We start from the raw sequence: 23,943 nt of genomic DNA, 5'->3' as shown, positions 1-23,943 counted from the left end.
CACAGGTAGTTTGTTGTGTGTAAACTCCCACCGACAATGAGGATGTGTTGCCCTTCACCAGCCAGTATCCCAGGGGAGGTCAGTCGACCAACGTGTCTTCTACTCTGTGGCCTAAGATCCATGTAACATTTATTCTCAGAAAGTTAGTGACCAAGTGGCAGGCATAGTGAACAACAAAAAGGTGCTCCGGGTATGGTAATGCTGTGGGACCCAGTAGAGAGAATGGTCGAGTGTAATGAGAATATATACACCGGCAGCTGGTGTGGTGAACATATAAGGTAGGTGCTCAGGTGGGAAGGTGGTACTGTACACTCAGAGGGGATTTATCTTTAGTCTTTCTTTGTCTCTTCTTCACTTGTTTTGGTTTAGAATATCTTTAATGTAAGAAATATACAATGTTAGAGAGAGAGAGAGAGAGAGAGAGAGAGAGAGAGAGAGAGAGAGAGAGAGAGAGAGAGAGAGAGAGAGAGAGAGAGAGAGAGAGAGAGAGAGAGAGAGAGAGAGAGAGAGAGAGAGAGCCAGGAATCATCTGCTAGGCGCCATGAGCCATTAAGGACCAAAATGAAACGCTAATGACACAAAATTCCGACCATTTATTACAAATATACAAACATACTAGTCCACAGGGGGTCTACACTGATCACGTGACGCGGGTGGGGGGGGGGGGGTGAGAGAGCGCGGGGAGGGGGTGAGGGAGAGTGGGAGAGGGAGATGATGAAAGGTGAGAGTGGGAGGCTGGGAGTGTACATCTGCGGCAGTGTTGGTGCACCTTACATAGATGAGCTTCGCCACTCGGGACCCCAAATACTCTCGTCTGCGGAACACAGAAACACCAGTTAATACAACAGAACAGCAACACAAACATTAGGACAGCCTTCCAGCAACATGTATGGTATCACATGCTCACACTCACACATACGGTAGTCAAGTTTGACTCATGAATATCGTGATGAAGATGATCATAAAGATGGACAAGGTTCAGAAAGTGTAGCCATACAGTGCGGGACCGCTCGCCCTACACACCCAGCCGCTGTGCCACACAGATAAACAAATCACGTCGGAATTCCGTAATATTTGATTCAAGTTTTGGGGTAGAATTATGACCATTATTAATCTCAGTTAATTCTCGGATCAGAATAAAACCGGCAAAACAGGAACCGTTCTTGTCATGCCGGTATGGGCCGGAATGACCCATATGACGAGGATATCGGCCGTTTCTCAGGCATGTCCGGTCGTAGAAGAGGTTCATTGGAGGGCGATCACGCCACTTCATCATCTGGATCACATACCACAAATGGAGGGAATCGACCCGCACAGTTTTGTGTGGCCGTTGTTCGGAAACAGATGGATCATTGGTAACTTTCGCTACCCACCGAGGCTAAACACATTTACTGGCATATCTTCCTCGACATCTTTCTTTCCTCAACCATCTCCATACTTACCTCTAAGTATCTGATGATTTTCTTTTCTCTCCTAGATAACCTTAAACGTCAGGTCAAAGGTCATGCCTTCGTACCCAGTATTTCATAGATGTTTATATTCCCCATTTTTCGTAAGAACAAAAGTTTTGAAGTCATTCCTTATGTTCCCCACTGAACAATTAGGAAGCCAAATTTCATGAACCTTGACCTTTTAGAATAATTCATTGTCGTAAACACTATATGCCATCCTCTCACACGTGGGTATTAGCATCAGCCAAATGGTTATTTTCATGTTATGACGATGAACTGATATCATGAAAGCTATGTACAGGATCTAATCAGCAGGTCTATGATGTAAGAATCATTACTAGTTTATCTTATTTCTTTTAGCCAATCACGTTTGGTATTTCCGTCCCCCCCCCCCCGTCCTAGTCACTATAATCCTAGTCTCTAACTGTGGTAAGGACTACTGGGGCGTGTGTGTGGTAGGCTACACAACCCTCTACCACCGTACCACTTACCGGAGGTTGTAGTGATGAGAGAGGCGTGGTGTGACTGCTGCTGATGCAGCTGCTGTTCCTGGCTGTTGGTGCTGCTGTTCTCCCCTGCTGCTGCTGCTGCTGCTGCTCGCGCCCTTCGTCGCGTCCACGCCCTCACGCCCGCACTCAGCACCAGCAGCAGCACCAAGCCCACACCTCCCACCCCGCCCACAACCTGCCACCCGAGGGCTTCCAGAAGCGTGGGTGGGATTGTCTCAGGTTCCGGGGGCTTCGGGCGTGTGGGCGGAGGCACTGTGGGGAGGAGAGAAGGTCAGGTCAATACCACGCACTATCAGACCCTCCAAGGTCAGGTCAGTGCCACGTACTATCAGACCCTCCAAGGTCAGGTTAGTGCCACGTACTGTCAGACCCTCCAAGGTCAGGTCAGTGCTACGTACTGCCAGACCCTCCAAGGCCAGGTCAATGCTACTTAAACTAAATGATTTGACGAACACAAAAGAGGACAAACTTCACAAGACTCTACAGTGGATGTGCAGTCATTGAGACAGGTGGGTTCAGAGCCTCACATTCTGTCTCAGTTTTGATTTAAACTCACGGCACATAATCTACAGACGTCACTTATGCTACAGATGATGTACAGATCTTCAAACGAGTCAGGGATGCAAATTCATGCAAATTTCCAAGTGTAAGATGAGTGTGTTGAGCGGAGAACATCACACAGCCTCCTGCCTGATTGGGGCGTACCATTACGGTGTGAGTACAACAATACATCGTACCTAAATCATGGACATACCTGTGAAGTGTACAACGGTGCGTGGAAGGGTGCGCGTGTACATGTACAGAGGCGTGGAGCGGGCGTGGGGCGTGGCAGTGTACAGGACGAGGCGCAAGTCGGTGGCAGGAGGAAGACCACGCACGGAGAACTGTGGACGCCCCTCGCTCACATTGGCCACCAGGGTCTCCCCAGACCACACCTGGGCAAAGAGGGGGGCAGTCAAGTGGTGTGCTCGTGGCAGGCCTGAACACCGTCCCCAGGGTACTGCTGAAGGCCTGACCACCGTCCCCAGGGGACTGCTGAAGGCCTGACCACCGTCCCCTGGGTACTGCTGAAGGCCTGAACACTGACCCCAGGATACTGCTGAAGGCTGGTTTACCATCCAAGACTTCGTCCTTACCTTTTCCCGTCCCACTCATAATCAGGAGGAGTGATGTTGCCCATCCACTGTGGAACATGGCCTCCATCACTTCCCCCAAAGTTCGATTCCCTGCCACTCCCCGAGGCTCCTGGAGAACTCTCATACCTCCCTCACGTTACTCTCCCGCCCGTCCTCCGCCTCCTCACTACCCTCCTCACTATCCTCCTCACTATCCTCCTCACACAACACATCTCCCAAATGTTTAAATTCCTCTAAGACCTCCGTTTTCTTCCCATTCTCGAGTTTACACCAGACCTCTTCATCTCTTTCAGTCACGAGATCCTCGCTTTTCTTGCTCTCTCTTCTCCGCCTCCTCCTCCTCCTCCTTCTCTTGTTCTTCCTCTGCCTCCTCCTCCTCCTTCTCTTGTTCCTCCTCTTCCTCTTACTCCTGCTGCACACGTCGTTAAGGAGATATATCAGTTTACGTAGCCCTCCTGACTCACATGACAGAACAACACCATCCACTCCACGACAACAGAACAAGATCATCCACCTAGGACAAGATCATCCACCTAGGACAAGATCATCCACCTAGGACAAGATCATCCACTTAGGACAAGATCATCCACTTAGGACAAGATCATCCACTTAGGACAAGATCATCCACCTAGGACAAGATCATCCACTCAGAACAAAATTATCCACCCCAGAACAAAATCATCCACCACATTATCATACTGTGCTCTGTATACATATGAAACTACCATTTCGTCACCCTGAGACACACTTTACTGTGTTAATATTCATCCTTGACCTGCAGTTCTAGCAGAAGACAGAAGAAAACACTGCTAGCAAGAAAACTAGGGAGCTCTGTAGAACACCTGGCGGCTCTGTAGAACATCTAGGGCGCTATAGAACACTTGGGGGTTCTATAAAACACTTAGGGATCTCTATAGAACATTTAGGGGGCACTATAAAAGAAGAAATGTTTAAGAACATTTTGACAAATAATAAGGAACTGAACTTTTAGTTATGAAGCAGAAATTAGCATTCGTACAGTCTTGTCTATCTATCTGTCTGCTTACCATCGTATCTCTCCATATTTATCTTTATCTGTCCACTGTCTCTCTACGTAGCTCTCTGTCGATCGACCGATCGTTGTGTGCATGTGCGATTGTATCAGTCTGTCTGTCTTTCTGTTAATCTATCTATGGACGTATGACGTACCTCAAGGTTGGCCCTGGAGCTGGCCTCTGGTGACCTGACGAAGCTGAGGCTGGGCGAGTGTTGCGGGTGGGTGGGGTCAACTCCCGGCTGGGCGTGGTGGGCTGGGGTGTAGTGGGCGGGGTCTTCACACTTGACCTTGAGGCGGGCCACGCCCACCAGGGTTACCCTACACTCCCTCAAGGCCTTCGGCTGCTCTGCAACAACACACATACACACACACACACATACCACCCTGACTACCAGTCTTGTTGGCATATATATATATATATATATATATATATATATATATATATATATATATATATATATATATATATATATATATATATACACATATGCATAATGATTGCAGATTATCTTTGATACTATAACATTAAATGTAGCTTAATCAAGTTAGCTGAATAATTCTAAAAAAATTAGTCTTTGTTGTTCTGATTAAACGAATAACTGTCCAGTTAGTTGTGAGAAAAGATTATTATGAAACAGCACACACACACACACACACACACACACACACACACACACACACACACTGACAAAAGTGTAGTTTACACTTTCTGAAGTTGTTCTGATACACTGTGACTTACACCTATTAGGGTTGTAAGGTGTAGAAGGTTCAGACATGTGTAGGAACAAGGTGTATATGTGGGTTGAGAGTGTACGCCTGGGTACAGTGAGCTGGCTATTGCATTTGTGTATGTTGTGGTATCCAGTGTAGTGTGATGAGCTGAGCATTGGGTGTAGTATGAAGGTTGCAGTTTCGGATATAATGTTAAAGGTGTAGAGCTATGAGAGCTTGTTGTCTGGGTGTAATATTAAAGGTGTGGTATTGCGGTGGTGTTGAGTGTAGTGTTAAAGGTATAGTATTATGCATAGGATACTGGGTGTAGTGTCGAGGGTATAGTACTGGGTGTAGTGTTGAATATATAGTGTTGAGTGCGGTGTTGAGGTTGTAATACTGGGTGCAGTGTTGAGGTTGTAGTACTGGGTGCAGTGTTCAGGTTGTAGTACTGAGTGTAGTGTTGCTGTGTATAGTACTGGGTGCAGTGTTAAGGTTGTAGTACTGGGTGTAGCAGTGTACTGACCCACCACGGTGAGGCTGTAGGTGCAAGGGACCTTGATGTGTCCTACACTGTTACGGGCGTAGCAGCCGACCACAGTGGAGGCTGAGGGCGTCAGGGTGAGGGTCGACTGGTTAGGATGACTCGGGTCCCGACGCCCCTTCACCTCCCCGTCCTGCTTCGTCTGTAGGATCTGCTGCGAGTCGTTCCACGGGGAGTCCTGCTGGTGCTCTCCTGCCCCCGGTCCTGGAGCCACCGCCTCCCCTGCTCCTACCAGGAGGGCGGGAGATGGTTGACCTAGGACAAGATCATCCACTTAGGACAAGATCATCCACTAGGACAAGATCATCCACTTAGGACAAGATCATCCACCTAGGACAAGATCATCCACTAGGACAAGATCATCCACCTAGGACAAGATCATCCACCTAGGACAAGATCATCCACTAGGACAAGATCATCCACTAGGACAAGATCATCCACCTAGGACAAGATCATCCACTAGGACAAGATCATCCACCTAGGACAAGATCATCCACTAGGACAAGATCATCCACTAGGACAAGATCATCCACCTAGGACAAGATCATCCACTAGGACAAGATCATCCACTAGGACAAGATCATCCACTAGGACAAGATCATCCACTAGGACAAGATCATCCACTAGGACAAGATCATCCACTAGGACAAGATCATCCACTTAGGACAAGATCATCCACTAGGACAAGATCATCCACTAGGACAAGATCATCCACTAGGACAAGATCATCCACTAGGACAAGATCATCCACTAGGACAAGATCATCCACTAGGACAAGATCATCCACTTAGGACAAGATCATCCACTTAGGACAAGATCATCCACTAGGACAAGATCATCCACTTAGGACAAGATCATCCACCTAGGACAAGATCATCCACCTAGGACAAGATCATCCACTAGGACAAGATCATCCACCTAGGACAAGATCATCCACTAGGACAAGATCATCCACTAGGACAAGATCATCCACTAGGACAAGATCATCCACCTAGGACAAGATCATCCACTTAGGACAAGATCATCCACTAGGACAAGATCATCCACTAGGACAAGATCATCCACTAGGACAAGATCATCCACTAGGACAAGATCATCCACTAGGACAAGATCATCCACTAGGACAAGATCATCCACCTAGGACAAGATCATCCACCTAGGACAAGATCATCCACTAGGACAAGATCATCCACTTAGGACAAGATCATCCACTAGGACAAGATCATCCACTAGGACAAGATCATCCACCTAGGACAAGATCATCCACCTAGGACAAGATCATCCACCTAGGACAAGATCATCCACTAGGACAAGATCATCCACCTAGGACAAGATCATCCACTAGGACAAGATCATCCACCTAGGACAAGATCATCCACTAGGACAAGATCATCCACTAGGACAAGATCATCCACTAGGACAAGATCATCCACTAGGACAAGATCATCCACCTAGGACAAGATCATCCACTAGGACAAGATCATCCACTAGGACAAGATCATCCACTTAGGACAAGATCATCCACCTAGGACAAGATCATCCACTTAGGACAAGATCATCCACTAGGACAAGATCATCCACTTAGGACAAGATCATCCACTAGGACAAGATCATCCACTAGGACAAGATCATCCACCTAGGACAAGATCATCCACTAGGACAAGATCATCCACTAGGACAAGATCATCCACTAGGACAAGATCATCCACTAGGACAAGATCATCCACTAGGACAAGATCATCCACCTAGGACAAGATCATCCACTAGGACAAGATCATCCACTAGGACAAGATCATCCACTTAGGACAAGATCATCCACCTAGGACAAGATCATCCACTAGGACAAGATCATCCACTAGGACAAGATCATCCACTAGGACAAGATCATCCACTAGGACAAGATCATCCACTTAGGACAAGATCATCCACTTAGGACAAGATCATCCACCTAGGACAAGATCATCCACTAGGACAAGATCATCCACTAGGACAAGATCATCCACTAGGACAAGATCATCCACTAGGACAAGATCATCCACTAGGACAAGATCATCCACTAGGACAAGATCATCCACTAGGACAAGATCATCCACTAGGACAAGATCATCCACTAGGACAAGATCATCCACTAGGACAAGATCATCCACTAGGACAAGATCATCCACTAGGACAAGATCATCCACTTAGGACAAGATCATCCACTAGGACAAGATCATCCACTAGGACAAGATCATCCACTAGGACAAGATCATCCACTAGGACAAGATCATCCACTAGGACAAGATCATCCACTAGGACAAGATCATCCACCTAGGACAAGATCATCCACCTAGGACAAGATCATCCACCTAGGACAAGATCATCCACTAGGACAAGATCATCCACTAGGACAAGATCATCCACTTAGGACAAGATCATCCACTAGGACAAGATCATCCACTTAGGACAAGATCATCCACCTAGGACAAGATCATCCACTAGGACAAGATCATCCACTAGGACAAGATCATCCACCTAGGACAAGATCATCCACTAGGACAAGATCATCCACCTAGGACAAGATCATCCACCTAGGACAAGATCATCCACCTAGGACAAGATCATCCACCTAGGACAAGATCATCCACCTAGGACAAGATCATCCACCTAGGACAAGATCATCCACCTAGGACAAGATCATCCACCTAGGACAAGATCATCCACTAGGACAAGATCATCCACTAGGACAAGATCATCCACCTAGGACAAGATCATCCACCTAGGACAAGATCATCCACTTAGGACAAGATCATCCACTAGGACAAGATCATCCACCTAGGACAAGATCATCCACTAGGACAAGATCATCCACTAGGACAAGATCATCCACTAGGACAAGATCATCCACTAGGACAAGATCATCCACTAGGACAAGATCATCCACTAGGACAAGATCATCCACTAGGACAAGATCATCCACTAGGACAAGATCATCCACTAGGACAAGATCATCCACCTAGGACAAGATCATCCACTAGGACAAGATCATCCACTAGGACAAGATCATCCACTAGGACAAGATCATCCACTAGGACAAGATCATCCACTAGGACAAGATCATCCACTTAGGACAAGATCATCCACCTAGGACAAGATCATCCACTAGGACAAGATCATCCACTAGGACAAGATCATCCACCTAGGACAAGATCATCCACTAGGACAAGATCATCCACTAGGACAAGATCATCCACTAGGACAAGATCATCCACCTAGGACAAGATCATCCACCTAGGACAAGATCATCCACTAGGACAAGATCATCCACTAGGACAAGATCATCCACTTAGGACAAGATCATCCACTAGGACAAGATCATCCACTAGGACAAGATCATCCACTTAGGACAAGATCATCCACTAGGACAAGATCATCCACCTAGGACAAGATCATCCACTAGGACAAGATCATCCACTAGGACAAGATCATCCACTAGGACAAGATCATCCACTAGGACAAGATCATCCACTAGGACAAGATCATCCACTTAGGACAAGATCATCCACTAGGACAAGATCATCCACTAGGACAAGATCATCCACTTAGGACAAGATCATCCACTAGGACAAGATCATCCACTAGGACAAGATCATCCACTAGGACAAGATCATCCACTTAGGACAAGATCATCCACTAGGACAAGATCATCCACCTAGGACAAGATCATCCACTAGGACAAGATCATCCACTAGGACAAGATCATCCACCTAGGACAAGATCATCCACTAGGACAAGATCATCCACTAGGACAAGATCATCCACTAGGACAAGATCATCCACTAGGACAAGATCATCCACTAGGACAAGATCATCCACTTAGGACAAGATCATCCACTAGGACAAGATCATCCACTAGGACAAGATCATCCACTAGGACAAGATCATCCACTAGGACAAGATCATCCACCTAGGACAAGATCATCCACTAGGACAAGATCATCCACTAGGACAAGATCATCCACCTAGGACAAGATCATCCACCTAGGACAAGATCATCCACCTAGGACAAGATCATCCACCTAGGACAAGATCATCCACTAGGACAAGATCATCCACTAGGACAAGATCATCCACTTAGGACAAGATCATCCACCTAGGACAAGATCATCCACTTAGGACAAGATCATCCACTAGGACAAGATCATCCACCTAGGACAAGATCATCCACTAGGACAAGATCATCCACTTAGGACAAGATCATCCACCTAGGACAAGATCATCCACTAGGACAAGATCATCCACTAGGACAAGATCATCCACTAGGACAAGATCATCCACCTAGGACAAGATCATCCACTAGGACAAGATCATCCACCTAGGACAAGATCATCCACTAGGACAAGATCATCCACTAGGACAAGATCATCCACCTAGGACAAGATCATCCACTAGGACAAGATCATCCACTTAGGACAAGATCATCCACTAGGACAAGATCATCCACTAGGACAAGATCATCCACCTAGGACAAGATCATCCACTAGGACAAGATCATCCACTAGGACAAGATCATCCACTAGGACAAGATCATCCACTAGGACAAGATCATCCACTAGGACAAGATCATCCACTAGGACAAGATCATCCACTAGGACAAGATCATCCACTAGGACAAGATCATCCACTAGGACAAGATCATCCACCTAGGACAAGATCATCCACCTAGGACAAGATCATCCACTAGGACAAGATCATCCACTTAGGACAAGATCATCCACTAGGACAAGATCATCCACTAGGACAAGATCATCCACTAGGACAAGATCATCCACTAGGACAAGGTTACCAGAAGGCCGGGGGGTCCTTCGCCTGCTGCAAGGTGGTTGCTCGTCCTCCTTGGTCTGCCAGGATGCGGGCGGAGGCGAGGTGTCCACTGTGGCGTGGCGGGGGAGGCACCTTCCCCTGGCCCTGCTGCAGGGCAGGTGACCCCACCTTCCAGGTGAACTTGAGGTCCATTGGCACGGCCTCCACCCGGCAGGTGAGGGTTACTGAGGTGTTGGAGGGCACGACTAGGTGACTCTCAGGTGACCCCGTGCAGTACGGCGGGTCTACAGGGGCAACAAACACCTCATTACACGTTCATCTCCAGGATCTTTATCCAATCAGCTAACTGAATCAGAATTACCAGACACTGACGCTAGACCTGAGTCTTAGTTAACGCATATTGTAGTATGAACTCGACTCTGTAACATGTTGACATTATCACAGTTATGTAGATGTAATCTATCCTAGCCTGCCTCTCTCAGAGACTCCAGGTTGTTGGGCAGGTCTCTAGCCTGTAACATGTGTGCTTGAGTTATGCTAGTGTCTTGCTCTGGAAGAAGGTACGTTTCTACCCTACTGCTGCTGTGTCAAAAACAGTGAGATATTCAGAAATGAAGTTATGATATACATATGTAAATATTCATAAATAATGGTTAACCTTCTTGTGGGACATTTTTGAATGTAACTCCACATCCAACACCATCAAAGTATGAAATTTTTACATGGAATTTCATCCATAAACTGGAACGTGTTATATATTGCATTGTATTCATGGTACTGTAAACATTTTCTGCTGTATAGGACATATCCATTTCTGTCTCAAACACTGAACTAAAGTGTTTATTTGATCTGCTTTAGTGAACATATAGAAGGCAAAACATGACATCTTTACAAGCAAATGAATACACTAGAGACCATCTATACTGCTGATCACTGATATATTCAGATTCTGTACTCCGTGGAAGGTAGAAAACAAGAGAACAACAGGGGGAAGAGAGTGGTATGATGCGGAGGATGTGAGGATGTAGGAGGGATAATCTGGAGGCGTTGTGTTGGTGTTATGGCCGAGAGTTGTGCCTAGACCAGTTGACGGTTCCCTGAGTATCCTACTGAACCTTGGCTTCACCTGGACAGACCTCACCTAGCCACCTGAGCAACTACTCTTGATCCCCCTAATTACCTGCTTACCCGTGCACTCACCTGTGTCCTGAGCACTCGCGGGAGATGCTCATGGGTCGAACACTAACTAACCAAGGGAGGTAATTCAACTTTATAATGAAGTAATTTGGATAAAAAAAAAAAACTGACAAAAAACTATGGTGACATGATTACAGGAAACATGAACAACTTCGACTAATACGATAACTGGCATATTATCGCACGAAAGGTTAATTAACCTTTGAGCCCGTGACCTTGGTGACCTCTGATGGTCAGCCGAAATCAAAGTTGAAGAAGAATTTTCAGTGAAGTTTGCTTTTTATTGATACATTTATCTCTGTTCTGGGTCATATAGAGAAAACGTCCCATGCAGTGAACGCCTGAGATAATCTATGTTAAGATAAATGATCAGTTTATCTATCTTCTCGATGAGGGAGGGGCGGGTGTCATACGTCAGGTGGAGGAGGGAGGAATGCTCTCCCTGTGTGGGTGTGGCACACACCACCACGGATGATGGTATGTCTGAGCTTCGTGCACATGTTCTACATGAGGAAACAAACTCATCACAACTTTAGAAAAGTTCAGACATGCCCGACTTTCCCCCCAACACACGAAACAGTTTTTCTGGAGATGAATTGTCTGCCTCCACGAGATGACTCCTCGAGGAAAACAGAAAAAAAGAAAATTGCAGCTTCGTATATACCAGCAGTGCTCTGGTGATCTGTGCCTTACTCTTTCTTCTTTTTTTCTTCTTCCTTTTTTTTTTCTTTTCTCTGTGGTAGCAAAACACAGGTTCGAGCTACCCACCAGCCGTCCTTAACAAGGACAACACGAGCCACAATGACGGACCAGTCACGGCACACGTACACCCTGACTGACGCCCTCCGCCATGCATAGTCTATGATGTGATTAATAATGCATGGGGGCATTTTACAGGAGGCTCGCGCGACCTCCGGTGGTGGGGGCCGCCGTGGGTAAGTGGGTAGTTCCGATGTTGCCAGGGTCTTGAGGTGGAACTGGACCGAAGAACGGTCGTTGTCCGGGCAGGCGTGTGAGGGAGAGTGGGAGGTGTGAGAGGGAAGGAGAATGGGAGAAAGTGCGAGAGGAGGGCAAAGTAGGGTTGGTGAGGTAGAGTTGGTACTCACGGGTGAGTCAAGGTCGGTACTCATGGGTGAGTCAAGGTCGGTACTCACGGGTGACGCGGATGAGGACGGCGTTGGAGTGGCCGTCACCCTCGCGGTTGGAGGCCAGGCAGGTGTAGAGGCCGGCGTCGCCACGACTGACGGGGGATATCACGAGGGAGGCGTTGTCTCGCATCCACCGACGTCCACCCACGCTCAGGATGCGGCCCTGTGGGCGGGGGACGGTGGGGGCTTTAGTGGTCCAGGGACATGGCAAGGAGGGCTCTGTTAGTGGCTCAGGGGGTAGGATAAGGGGCTCTGTTAGTGGCTCAGGGGGTAGGATAAGGGGCTCTGTTAGTGGCTCAGGGGGTAGGATAAGGGGCTCTGTTCGTGGCTCAGGGGGTAGGATAAGGGGCTCTGTTAGTGGCTCAGGGGGTACGATAAGGGGCTCTGTTAGTGGCTCAGGGGGTAGGATAAGGGGCTCTGTTAGTGGCTCAGGGGGTAGGAAAGGGGCTCTGTTAGTGGTCGTGGGGAGGACGCGGGGTTGGGCAGCCTAGAGGCCGCTCTGTAATGATAGAGAGAGAGAGAGTGGGAGGTGCTGGGCCAGTCCCTTCCTCCCGCCGTCAAAACACCACAATATTTGTCCTCACTGAACCTATGGCGAAAGTTGGCACATCCCCCGCACGCCTCCCTCCCTCCCTCCAGCCCATCCAGCTGTCCAACTTCTTATGAATTACCCGGAAATTACTGGAAAGCAAACCCGGAAAATTACTGGAAAGAAAATTAAAAAACTTAGTGAACATACAAAAAAATACATAGAAAAAGTTTTTCATAATTTTTTTCATCTTCAGATTTCATAAGTTTAGAAGTTCACCAATTCTGTAAATTTTGAAAAAGTCAAATCTTATAGATATCATAAGTTTTATACATTCTATGAATTGTGAATAACTATTTTTGAGATGCATGAATGTACTCAAGAGTTCTTCAACAGTGTGCAGAGCAAACGCCCACAGTGGGAGCGAGAGCAAAGACCTACACAGTAATTATGTAGTGGAGACATGTGACCACTCTACATATACAGATGTGTGGAAATTGATTCAAATATGCCATCTACTCTTGTACTAAGACCATGATAACAACGTTACATCTACAGATGACAGGACAGCTGAACTACCACAGATGATGACATCTAATGTTATCAGTTCCATCCCAGGTGTTGCCTGGGAACGCCTGGATTGCCACAGGTGTCCAGGTGTTGCGTGGTAACACCTGGACACCTTCTGTGTCTCTCTGTAACTGAGGCTTTGACATGACCTCCCCCAAGGCCAATTACTCTATGTCTTCCCCAGTCGGCCATTTATCTCCCGTCCTTCAGGGTAGTCAGAGGGGCCCGTCAGCCCTCTCCCCTTTGATCTATGTCCACGGGGTCCTTGAGGAGATGGCCCTCAGGGCTGGCACTGACACTCCCCCTCTGTCCTGCCCTGAAAGGGAGACCCTGAGGGCTGACGGTGGCACCCGCCTCTGTCCCACCATCAGGGATCTGGATCTTAGACCCGGCTGGCCCAGAGGATTTATACAAAGGCCACAGATAAACCACCTCAGACCTATCATTGCTGTGTACGTATTTGATAATGAGGGAAAAACACTGGAATTAATGTTCTCCTCATCATTTATTGGATGTGGGAGATTTGAATGCTCCTGGTGGCATAATCCATCTGTCTTTTAATCTCTAGTTCGAGATTAGCTGCGTGGGTGATGGTGTGCTACAGTCCCTCATACAGGAAGGTTCTTTGTACATAGTACACAGTACATCGTCCTGTGCAGAGGGTCATCAGTGGATGAGGTACATCAGAAGAACCGTCACGTTGTTCCTTTAGTGTACGTGACGATGTACGCAAGATGGTGACCCAACAGGAGTGTACAGCACTAGAGACATACAGTTGTGTGATGTGAATGGCAGCGATGCACACTTCCCACACCGTGGCTTCGTTCCTGCTGGACACAAGGTATGTGAGGGTGTACATCAGGGAGGAGCGTCGAGTGTACAGTACTCACGTTATGGAGCCACGTGATGTTGTAGACGGGGGGGTCAGCCCTGACGGAGCACAGGAGAGTCACGCCCTCCCCCTCCTGCACCTCCCTGCCACCTCCTGCCGTGCCTGCGCGCCCGCCCTCGGCCCCCAGGCTCGCCTCCGGCACGTCTAAGGGAGACACATGTTCCTAGGGTGATACATGACACATGCACAGGTCAGTAGAAGACACATACAGCCTTACACTAACATCATGTGGAGAAATATCTTTATGTTTCTTTGGCACGTATCCTCGTGCCTCACTCTACGTATCTTACCTCGTGACCTCATTATGTATCCCCTGTATCACGCCTCGTCACCTGTGTGGGATGGAAGATACATGATGATAACGACAACCTCCTCTGATAAAGTTGCTATGATAAGGATCAGAGCGTCTTTACTGCTTCAACATCCAGGGAGGCTCTGGCTCCACATACCTACTAGCGTCGTGTGATGACTGAATGGTCGTTGAGTAGTCGAGTGGTGCCACACGTGACTTTCGTTTCCTTTCATAGTAACTACTGCATCTCTGTAGACCTTCATGTACGACAATCATAGCTACGCCCCAGGAAGGACGTGTGTTCATAACAGGAATCAGTATAAAAGCAACGCTAGTATTGTTTTGCCTTCTGACGTTTTACCGAAATTATATACATTGTTGATGATCGGAAACGATAGTAGCAAGTGTCATGGGGTGAGGAAGGGTAGTTGTGTCTTGTTGTTTACACTGGTGTATTTCATGGTGCTAACGCTATCACCACCACCACTATCACCACCTTCAGTGATCCATCACCTCGACTCGCACCAACACAGCCATCACCACCATCTCCATCACCAGCATGAACCATAACCGTCCTTCCGGGACGGCGTCTCCACCTCAATCCCCCCCCCCCCCTCCCTCCCTCCCACTTGGGGGTATTAGTGAGGTAAGGGCTGGGGGTTGGGGCTGGGGGAGGTGTATGACCACAGACCTGGCAGGCGTCGCCATCCTGGCCTGCCAACGTTGTCTTGTTTCGCTCATTACGGCCTGAACCATCCTGGCCGGGGGTCATCACTGTCGCTGTCAAGGACTCGTAAAACTTGATATCCTGGAACCTGCACAAGCAGGATCCTATAAACAGTTCCTCTGTTTACATACCGTTCCGCTGGCCAAGTGTTACTGTTTGCCGTTGCGTCCCGAGTGCTGGCCAGGGCGGCCGAGACTCACGCCTTGTCTCCACCTTGCAAACTTCGGCCGAAAAAGAAATCCACTCAGAAATGTCAATATGCCAGTGGGATTATTGCAGTGGGAGGAACCATGGATTTAGCAGGACCTCTGAGGGTTACGTCTGTGTGGCACAGACAATCCCTAACTATGTGTTTTCCATACGTAACGAACATTCTCTTCTTAATAATGTTGTAGAAGAAAACGAAATTGTGTTTTGGAATTTAAGAATATTAGGAAGATATTCTTAAGGTAGACTTAAAGTACTACTTACGTGAATGGAAATTTTTTTTCTGTTTCCAGAATATCTGATAAACAACGAGAAAAAGCCAAGGTGTCAATGCGCACTGCGCTGTGGTTGAGGTGTGGTGTGTGTTGTCCGTCCGGGTCAACGTCGACCAAACATCTACAGTTTTGAAACCTTCATAAATCAGTGTTTACACCATCAACACTATGGAAAACTGACTTAGCAACGCTGCTTTACTCAACCGTGATAGTAACATAGGCAAGATATACCGCTGAAGGTGACAGTCAAATATACAACTTGTACCTGCCAGCGACCGCCTTTATCCAGCATAGTAAGGTAAGTCTGTTAGACTTTGTTTATAACCAAGGACATCACAGTGCTGGGTTGGAGTAGTTTAGTTTGAATGCATAAAGTACAGAAAACCAGAACTTGGCTTTGATTGGGTTGGGTTAGGTTAGATTTAAACATGATTGACTTAATTATACGGAAACTATCCCTGGTTGGATTAGGTTTAAACGTTTAACATAGGAAATGACTAGAAGCTAAACTTAGCTAGGTTTGGTTGGAATGCCCTTAACATAGGAAATCAATATGTACGTTAGTGGAGCACGTGTTATACCCCAGCTCTCAGGTGTTCTCGTGGGTATATGTGATGAGAAGTATGATGATAGTAGAGATTGTTCATGGTATGAGGCCCCACGAGTGTAAACCTCCTGCCTCCCAGCACATGGTAAATAAGTACCTACGTAGCTCTAGTGTCCAGTGTTGGTGAGGCCTCACACGCACACACACGCACACACACCACCCACGTCCGCTTCCCACGCATAAGACTACAGAGTACACAATGTGATTCGGAGAATTATTTATGATTTACCGGTAGATATAAAATGAAAATATGAAGAGAAATTGGTGATAATAATTCTTGCCAATTGTCTGGCTTGATAGGTAGCGATTTGGTGTCCTAAATAAGGCTTTGTGTGTGTGTGTGTGTGTGTGTGAGAGAGAGAGAGAGAGAGAGAGAGAGAGAGAGAGAGAGAGAGAGAGAGAGAGAGAGAGCTTATGCTCACCAAGATGTTGTAATAGAGAGAATTAAATTAACTGCGGGAGGTCCACCTGTAGACTTTCCATACTTATGAACGGAGCTCTGTGGTGTGTGTGTGTGTATGTGTGTGTGTGTGTGTGTGTGTGTGTGTGTGTGTGTGTGTGTGTGTGCGTGTGTGTGCGTGTGTGTGTGTGTGTGTGATGAATGTTGTTAGCTGTGTTACAGGGGGAAGGTTCTACACTCGTGTTGACCCGTCTCAACCTTGTACATATTTACCTTACCTTCCCTTTGCTCGTACATGTGTATAATGATTTTGTTCTGGTATAACATAACAGTAACCTGGTTGAGAAACAACTGTTGTTGTTTGAGAAATACTTTCTGGGGTTGTTACATTTTTATCACAAATGTGGTTTTCTGAATTATTTGTTTATAATTCATAATATTTTAAGCTACTTCAGCAGTGTTCATATATATATATATATATATATATATATATATATATATATATATATATATATATATATATATATATATATATATATAAATATATATATGTTTTTTTTTTTTTTTTTTTTTTTTTTTGCTTTGTCGCTGTCTCCCGCGTTTGCGAGGTAGCGCAAGGAAACAGACGAAAGAAATGGCCCAACCCACCCCCATACACATGCCTTGATTCAATCCACTGACAGCACGTCAACCCCGGTATACCACATCGCTCCAATTCACTCTATTCTTTGCCCTCCTTTCACCCTCCTGCATGTTCAGGCCCCGATCACACAAAATCTTTTTCACTCCATCTTTCCACCTCCAATTTGGTCTCCCTCTTCTCCTCGTTCCCTCCACCTCCGACACATATATCCTCTTGGTCAATCTTTCCTCACTCATTCTCTCCATGTGACCAAACCATTTCAAAGCACCCTCTTCTGCTCTCTCAACCACGCTCTTTTTATTTCCACACATCTCTCTTACCCTTACGTTACTTACTCGATCAAAATATATATATATGTATATATATATATATATATATATATATATATATATATATATATATATATATATATATATATATATATATATATATATTCGGCTGGTTATGTATATAAACCGCTGGCAAAGGTTCAGGCCAGAACGTGTTTTATGTTCCTTTCACAGTAATGTTCTCATAGTTAAGAGCCAGGCAGAATATGGTTGCTTGCATTACAAATTGATATATATTTTTCTCTGTGATCTAATATTCCATGTGATAGTGTGACCTCCCTTCTCTAGTTAAAGTCAAAGAAATACGTAGCTCATTATAATCACAGTTAATTATTCTGTTTCACTCTCAGCACTTCTTTCATTTCCACCACAATACATTAGATGGGTCTGCTTTGGTGTTCTCCTCACCAGCCTACTTCCATGCAACACAAGGCTCAGTGTTGACGCTTTACAAGTGTTGTATACATTCTTCATTTTGATATAGTCAGAAAACTTGTCATATATAGCCTCACTCGACGGTCTAGCTTATCATAGGTAAGGTTGGGTTAGGTAATGTTAGATCAGCTTAGATTAGGTTAGGTTAGGTTAGGTTAGGTTAGGCTAGCTTAGGTTTTACTAAGTTAGGTTAGGTTAGGTTAGGTTAGGTTTTACTAAGTTAGGTTAAATTAGATTAGGTTAGGTTAGGTTAGGTTTTACTAAATTAGGTTAGGTTAGGTTTTAGTAAGTTAGGTTGAATTAGCTTAGGTTAGTTTAGGTAGTTCTGTAAGGCGCCTAAAAGTCAGGTGCGTGATTTCGAAATTCAGAAATGATGGAACATTTTTAATCTCAAAGATGAATTTAAGTTGGTGAAGCACACGACTGAACACACTCCCGCCGCTGCCGCCCCTGCCTGTCATCATACATCACCACATGGAAGACACGAGTGGCAAGTAAATTTATATCTAAACAAAAAAGTTAATCCACCATCGCAAACAGGTGATACCTCGTACTAAGTGGTTAAATTGCTTCATCTCATAATTCAATCGTTTGAATGTATTGCTTTATGCATATATTTTTTTTTCTTTTCATACGTAAACTGGAGCAATTTAGATAATATCGCCACTTGTGCGCGCCATCATGGGAGACAGCGACTAATAACTTCAGTCAACAATTTTCTAAAAATCCGGGAAACTCTATACAAACTGGCGGTAAAGTTGCTGAACAGTCCTGAGTGAGAAGTTGTTGGCCGCAGGTTTGAGAGGTGTGTGTGGGTGTGTGTGTGTGTCGAGGGGGGAGGGTAGGTAAACGGGATGAGGCGTTGCAGGGGGGGGGGGGGTAGGGGGAGGTTGTGAGTGACGAATAGGGGGTTGTGTGTCATAGAAGTATCAGGGGTACCCCCTAACACTTGTCATCACCCTCAGGGTAGACGTCTGGTTCAAGATAAGCCAATCTAACCCTTAGAGGCGTCTCTAAGGTCTCTGGTCTCTCCCTAAGGGCGAGGTGCTCAAAGCTACACCACCTCGCCCTTGTGGATAACATCACCCGTAAGATCACTGCCACACTAAGAACAGTTATCCATGGAGGTGACCCTGTGACCTTATCCTGGTGACCTCTGGGGAGGATAATCCTGGTGACCTTAACCTGGTGACCTCTGGGGAGGATAATCCTGGTGACCTTAACCTGGTGACCTCTGGGGAGGGAGGGAGGTGGAGGGTGGTGAGGCGACCTCACACAGGAAGGTAGCCCCCTGATGCACTCAGCAGATTGTCTCCAACTCAGATTCCTGTAATATGCTAATTGTAACTAATTAGTTGAGCTGGGATCGGATTCCCATTCTTAATCAACAAATGAAGCATTGTCATCACCCGATAGCACTCACCGTTATCGATTCCCTTATCGGTTATCGGAATTTCCTTCCTGATGTTCGACTGTCGCTTCTGTGCATCATGCGCAGGTGACATAAACCATACAGGATGACGTAAACCGGCCTGGATGATATAAACCAGCCAGGTTGACGTGAACTCCCTTGAGTGACAGAACTCCCGCCAGGGTGCCATAAACCAGCCAGGGTAACATATCAGCCAGGATGACTTAAATCAACCAGGATGGCAGACCTCTTAAGATGACATAAACCAGCCAGGATAACACCAGCTTTCAACCATTGATCGCCGCGGGCTGGCCCAGACGCACACCTGTCTGGCCGTAGGATCTGGTCCCCTCAGTGAGGCCACACACACACACACACACACACACACACACACACACACACACACACACACACACACACACCAGGAGACGGGGATCTACGAGTGTACAACACCCACACGTCACAGTACACCTTGGTAGTGACACATGAACCATGACCACTTCTTCGTTTAAGTTCCTCACCATCAGGTGGATCGCCACCCTAACTCCACGTCTTCCTCCGTCAGCAGCGCCACTAACCCCAGCCACGCCCCAGGCTCCCGAACCTCCCCCCAGGGCCCACCTGTGCAACTTCTCCTCAAGCACCATTTTCAGCAGCAGGAAAAAAAAAAGGTCGGGTCGGGTGATGGCCAGGCACCGTCGTAAATCCTGCTGCCGGCTTCTTCCTGGCTTGTCCTCCTCAACACGTGGCCAGTTAGTCCCCTCAGGGACGGCAGGGAACACACCAGTGGCTGTTGAGGTCCCTTGTTCGTAATGCGTCTTGTATATCACCTGACGTACGAGCCTTTATCGCCCCTTTCAGGAGGGTACACACACACACACACACACACACACACACACACACACACGTAGCCACGTAGGCAGGTGACGTTTTGCCCCTTGTGTACAATGGTACAACCCCTTTGAGCACGAGAACACGAGACCATTGAAAGTGATATGATGGCCTGGCAGGTCAGGTCAGGTCAGGTCCTACCGCACGTTCACACCATCACGTTCAGGGGGGGGTTCGTCAAGTGACCCACACCAGCCTTTGTCTTCCTCAGCCTCCCTTGAGGACCAGCCTTATCTCCCCGCCGCCTCTCCCTGCCCCCTCTCTCGTCCTCTCCCTTCTTGCATAACAACCAACTGTTTATACTGACTGCACAGGACGAGGGGCCTGCGACACTCCACCTTCCCCTGCACGCACGCTTAACCAAAACCAAGACATTACTTTATATATATATATATATATATATATATATATATATATATATATATATATATATATATATATATATATATATATAAAGGAACCAACCTTACCATGCTCATTCCAGTTTTGTTTTTGTTTATTATAGGGTCGTTCATATCATTGTTTTCATACAAGCACATGTTTATTTGTCGTATCGTTATTTATGTATGAAAACGGAGAAAAATAAAGAGTCGAACTGAAATCTAAGACCCCAAGCACACACACACACACACACACACACACACACACACACACACACACACGGGTTTAGCACGTTGTTCACACACTTCAGTTTCGTAATTTTTATTATAAGTATTTTCCTATGTTTAGATGTTTTGCAGAGAGTAATTTATGGTTCGTGGAAATGTACCTTGTAAATTTTTCTGACATAATTTGTCTGGATTGGTATGATTATGTGCATACATTACCGGTGGCTCTGCTACTAACATAAACACAGACACGCGCACAAAGAAAACCTACATATTTTACGGAAATATGTGGGTTATGTGTAACGATGTGTGGGTTAATAACCAGTCTGTAACCAGTAAATATATTAACGCAGAAACTGTATGCATGATGTATAGTTAAGGTATAGTACGTACACAGGCATCATGGTATTTAAAAATGTTAGCAGATCACATTCAACATTGTTGATGTTATAACATAATTGTTAACTCTTACGTAAAGAGAGTGCAAGGTGTTTCACTGTTATCCCAGGTCTGGTCGACAGACCACATGGGTAATCTGTTAACTTTTCTGCTGTTGGTCATCTATCTAAACAGCTTCAGCTGGCGAGTCTAAATGCTTTTCGTTCATCTGTGTTGACACGTATGTTGTGTGTTAGTGTACGTATGAAGTATACAACAGGTTGGCTACTGTGTGACTGACAGTTTCTTTAATTGTTTAACTTTCTTTTTACCCATTTATTTTCGTTCAGTTTGTTATTCATTACCCTTTTTGGTCGTATTGTAGAAACAAGATTTTTACTTTCATAACTTTTATTACACTCATTCGTGTTATTTTATTACTAGAAATAACTCAAACATCGCGTCACTAACCGTGAGCTGATGTTAGGTTGAATGACGATCGTGCGTAGGGTAGGTAGAGATTTGTGTACGAGTAGGACTTTGATCCATCCACATGATAGATGATGTGTGATAACACTGTATACCCCCGCCCCGAGGGAAGGTGATAGCTAGGTTTATGTACCCCGACTATTAACAAATACATCTCATAACCCAGAACCTTTTGCGAGGTAGCAGGGAACACTATCCGCTCTGCTATGATGGGTTCGAGTCCCGGCTGTTGGAGGGTATTGTGTGTTCTGTGAAAGGGCGCGTTCATATGCACTATATTCGTGTATATATATATATATATATATATATATATATATATATATATATATATATATATATATATATATATATATATATATATATATATCATATATTTCTAACACATTTCTTTGTTGATGTTTTGTTGAATTTCCCAGCAACCTGAGGTCCCAACCTCTTGGATAGCGGTTATGGAAAACGGGAAATCAATCGGCTCCTTATGTCATAAATATGAAGTAGAACATGGGAATCCTAACCATAAATATGAAGTAGAACATGGGAATCCTAACCATAAATATGAAGTAGAACATGGGAATCCTAACCATAAAGATCAGTGTGTGGCCTGCGATGTATAATTTCCGTGTGTGTAACATATTGCCTGCCCTACGTAAGGCTTAGCATATTTATAATGCCCATGTGGGAGAATTATATCATGCCACCCGTATAACCTGGCTCTGTATCCCACGTTTTTCTAAACATATAACCTCATTATAGAGATTGGGGTGTGAGTATCTTTCTGAAATATAGCCCATAAGGCCGTTCTTCCGAATGACGGTACGTTTCCTGGTGTTCTTATGGAGGCTGCAGCCAGACTATGTTATCAATATGGTTATCAGTTTGATCACCTGAATGTTATTGATTTCCAGTAAAGAAAGTCTGTTTTTATTGAGGTGTTGTTAATTGTGACAAGCAGTAAAGTCCTCAAGATTACTAGAGGCTCTTATCGTCTTGTTTCCAGGGTATAAATGTATATAGTTTTTCTATTTATATCAAGATATTCTTTAAATCAAAAATATGTATTATCAAATATCTTTTATTATTCGCTCCAATGGCTAGTGTTCCCACCCCGTCGTATTTGTTTCATTGTTACACTAGGCAACTACTGGGCAAACTGTCAGGAGAATTACTCCAATCTCAGACTCTGCCAACATTTCCTCACATTAAACTGTCACTCTTAATACAATAAAGAGCTGAGGCAACCAGCAGTATTTCTGCTTTGTCCTGCTACGATTTTAATTAGTCCCTCTGTAAGTGACCCAAAAAATAAGCGGGTCCTTAAAAGTCTTTTGAGATTGTTCTGCAAATATTACGGAAGGATATTTAATTACGGACATATATATATTTGTTTCTTTTTCTTTCTTTCAAACTATTCGCCATGTCCCGCATTAGCAAGGTAGCGTTAAGAACAGAGGACTGGGCCTCTGAGGGAATATCCTCACCTGGTCCCCTTTTCTACAGACCAGAGTATTTGTTTCTATCTTTACGTATTTGTTCTCTGACTAACTCCTCTGTATTTGTTTATGTCTACGTGTTTGCCTGCTTAATATATGTTTGTCTGTCGATCAGTCAGTTGTCCAGCTTTCTAGATCAAATGATCCCATCACTTATGGTCTGTCATGGAGGCTTCACTCCTCCCCACACCAGCACACCCTCCACACTGTGCTCCACATTCCACACTTCTCCACT

At 45.6% G+C, this 23,943-nt stretch overlaps 1 protein-coding gene across 1 annotated transcript in view; it reads right to left on the bottom strand.

Moving 5' to 3' along the window:
- Window positions 1-584: 584 nt before the first annotated feature.
- Window positions 585-23,943, bottom strand: part of LOC139747062 (uncharacterized) — a 146,319-nt gene continuing 122,960 nt past the window's right edge. Inside the window, exons 8-15 of the mRNA XM_071658848.1 lie at window positions 14,525-14,670; window positions 12,542-12,698; window positions 10,211-10,474; window positions 5,370-5,642; window positions 4,285-4,478; window positions 2,715-2,895; window positions 1,943-2,212; window positions 585-814 (exon numbers count right to left, since the gene is read on the bottom strand). Of these exons, the coding sequence (XP_071514949.1) occupies window positions 771-814; window positions 1,943-2,212; window positions 2,715-2,895; window positions 4,285-4,478; window positions 5,370-5,642; window positions 10,211-10,474; window positions 12,542-12,698; window positions 14,525-14,670 (1,529 nt within the window). The 3' untranslated portion in view covers window positions 585-770. The remainder of the gene's footprint in view (window positions 815-1,942; window positions 2,213-2,714; window positions 2,896-4,284; window positions 4,479-5,369; window positions 5,643-10,210; window positions 10,475-12,541; window positions 12,699-14,524; window positions 14,671-23,943) is intronic.

The sequence above is a fragment of the Panulirus ornatus genome, chromosome 67 (genome assembly GCF_036320965.1).
Source record: "Panulirus ornatus isolate Po-2019 chromosome 67, ASM3632096v1, whole genome shotgun sequence".
In the NCBI taxonomy this organism is placed as follows: Eukaryota; Metazoa; Arthropoda; class Malacostraca; order Decapoda; family Palinuridae; genus Panulirus; species Panulirus ornatus.
The sequence above is the reverse complement of the archived record's forward strand: the minus strand, read 5'-3'. Positions and strand labels throughout refer to the sequence as shown.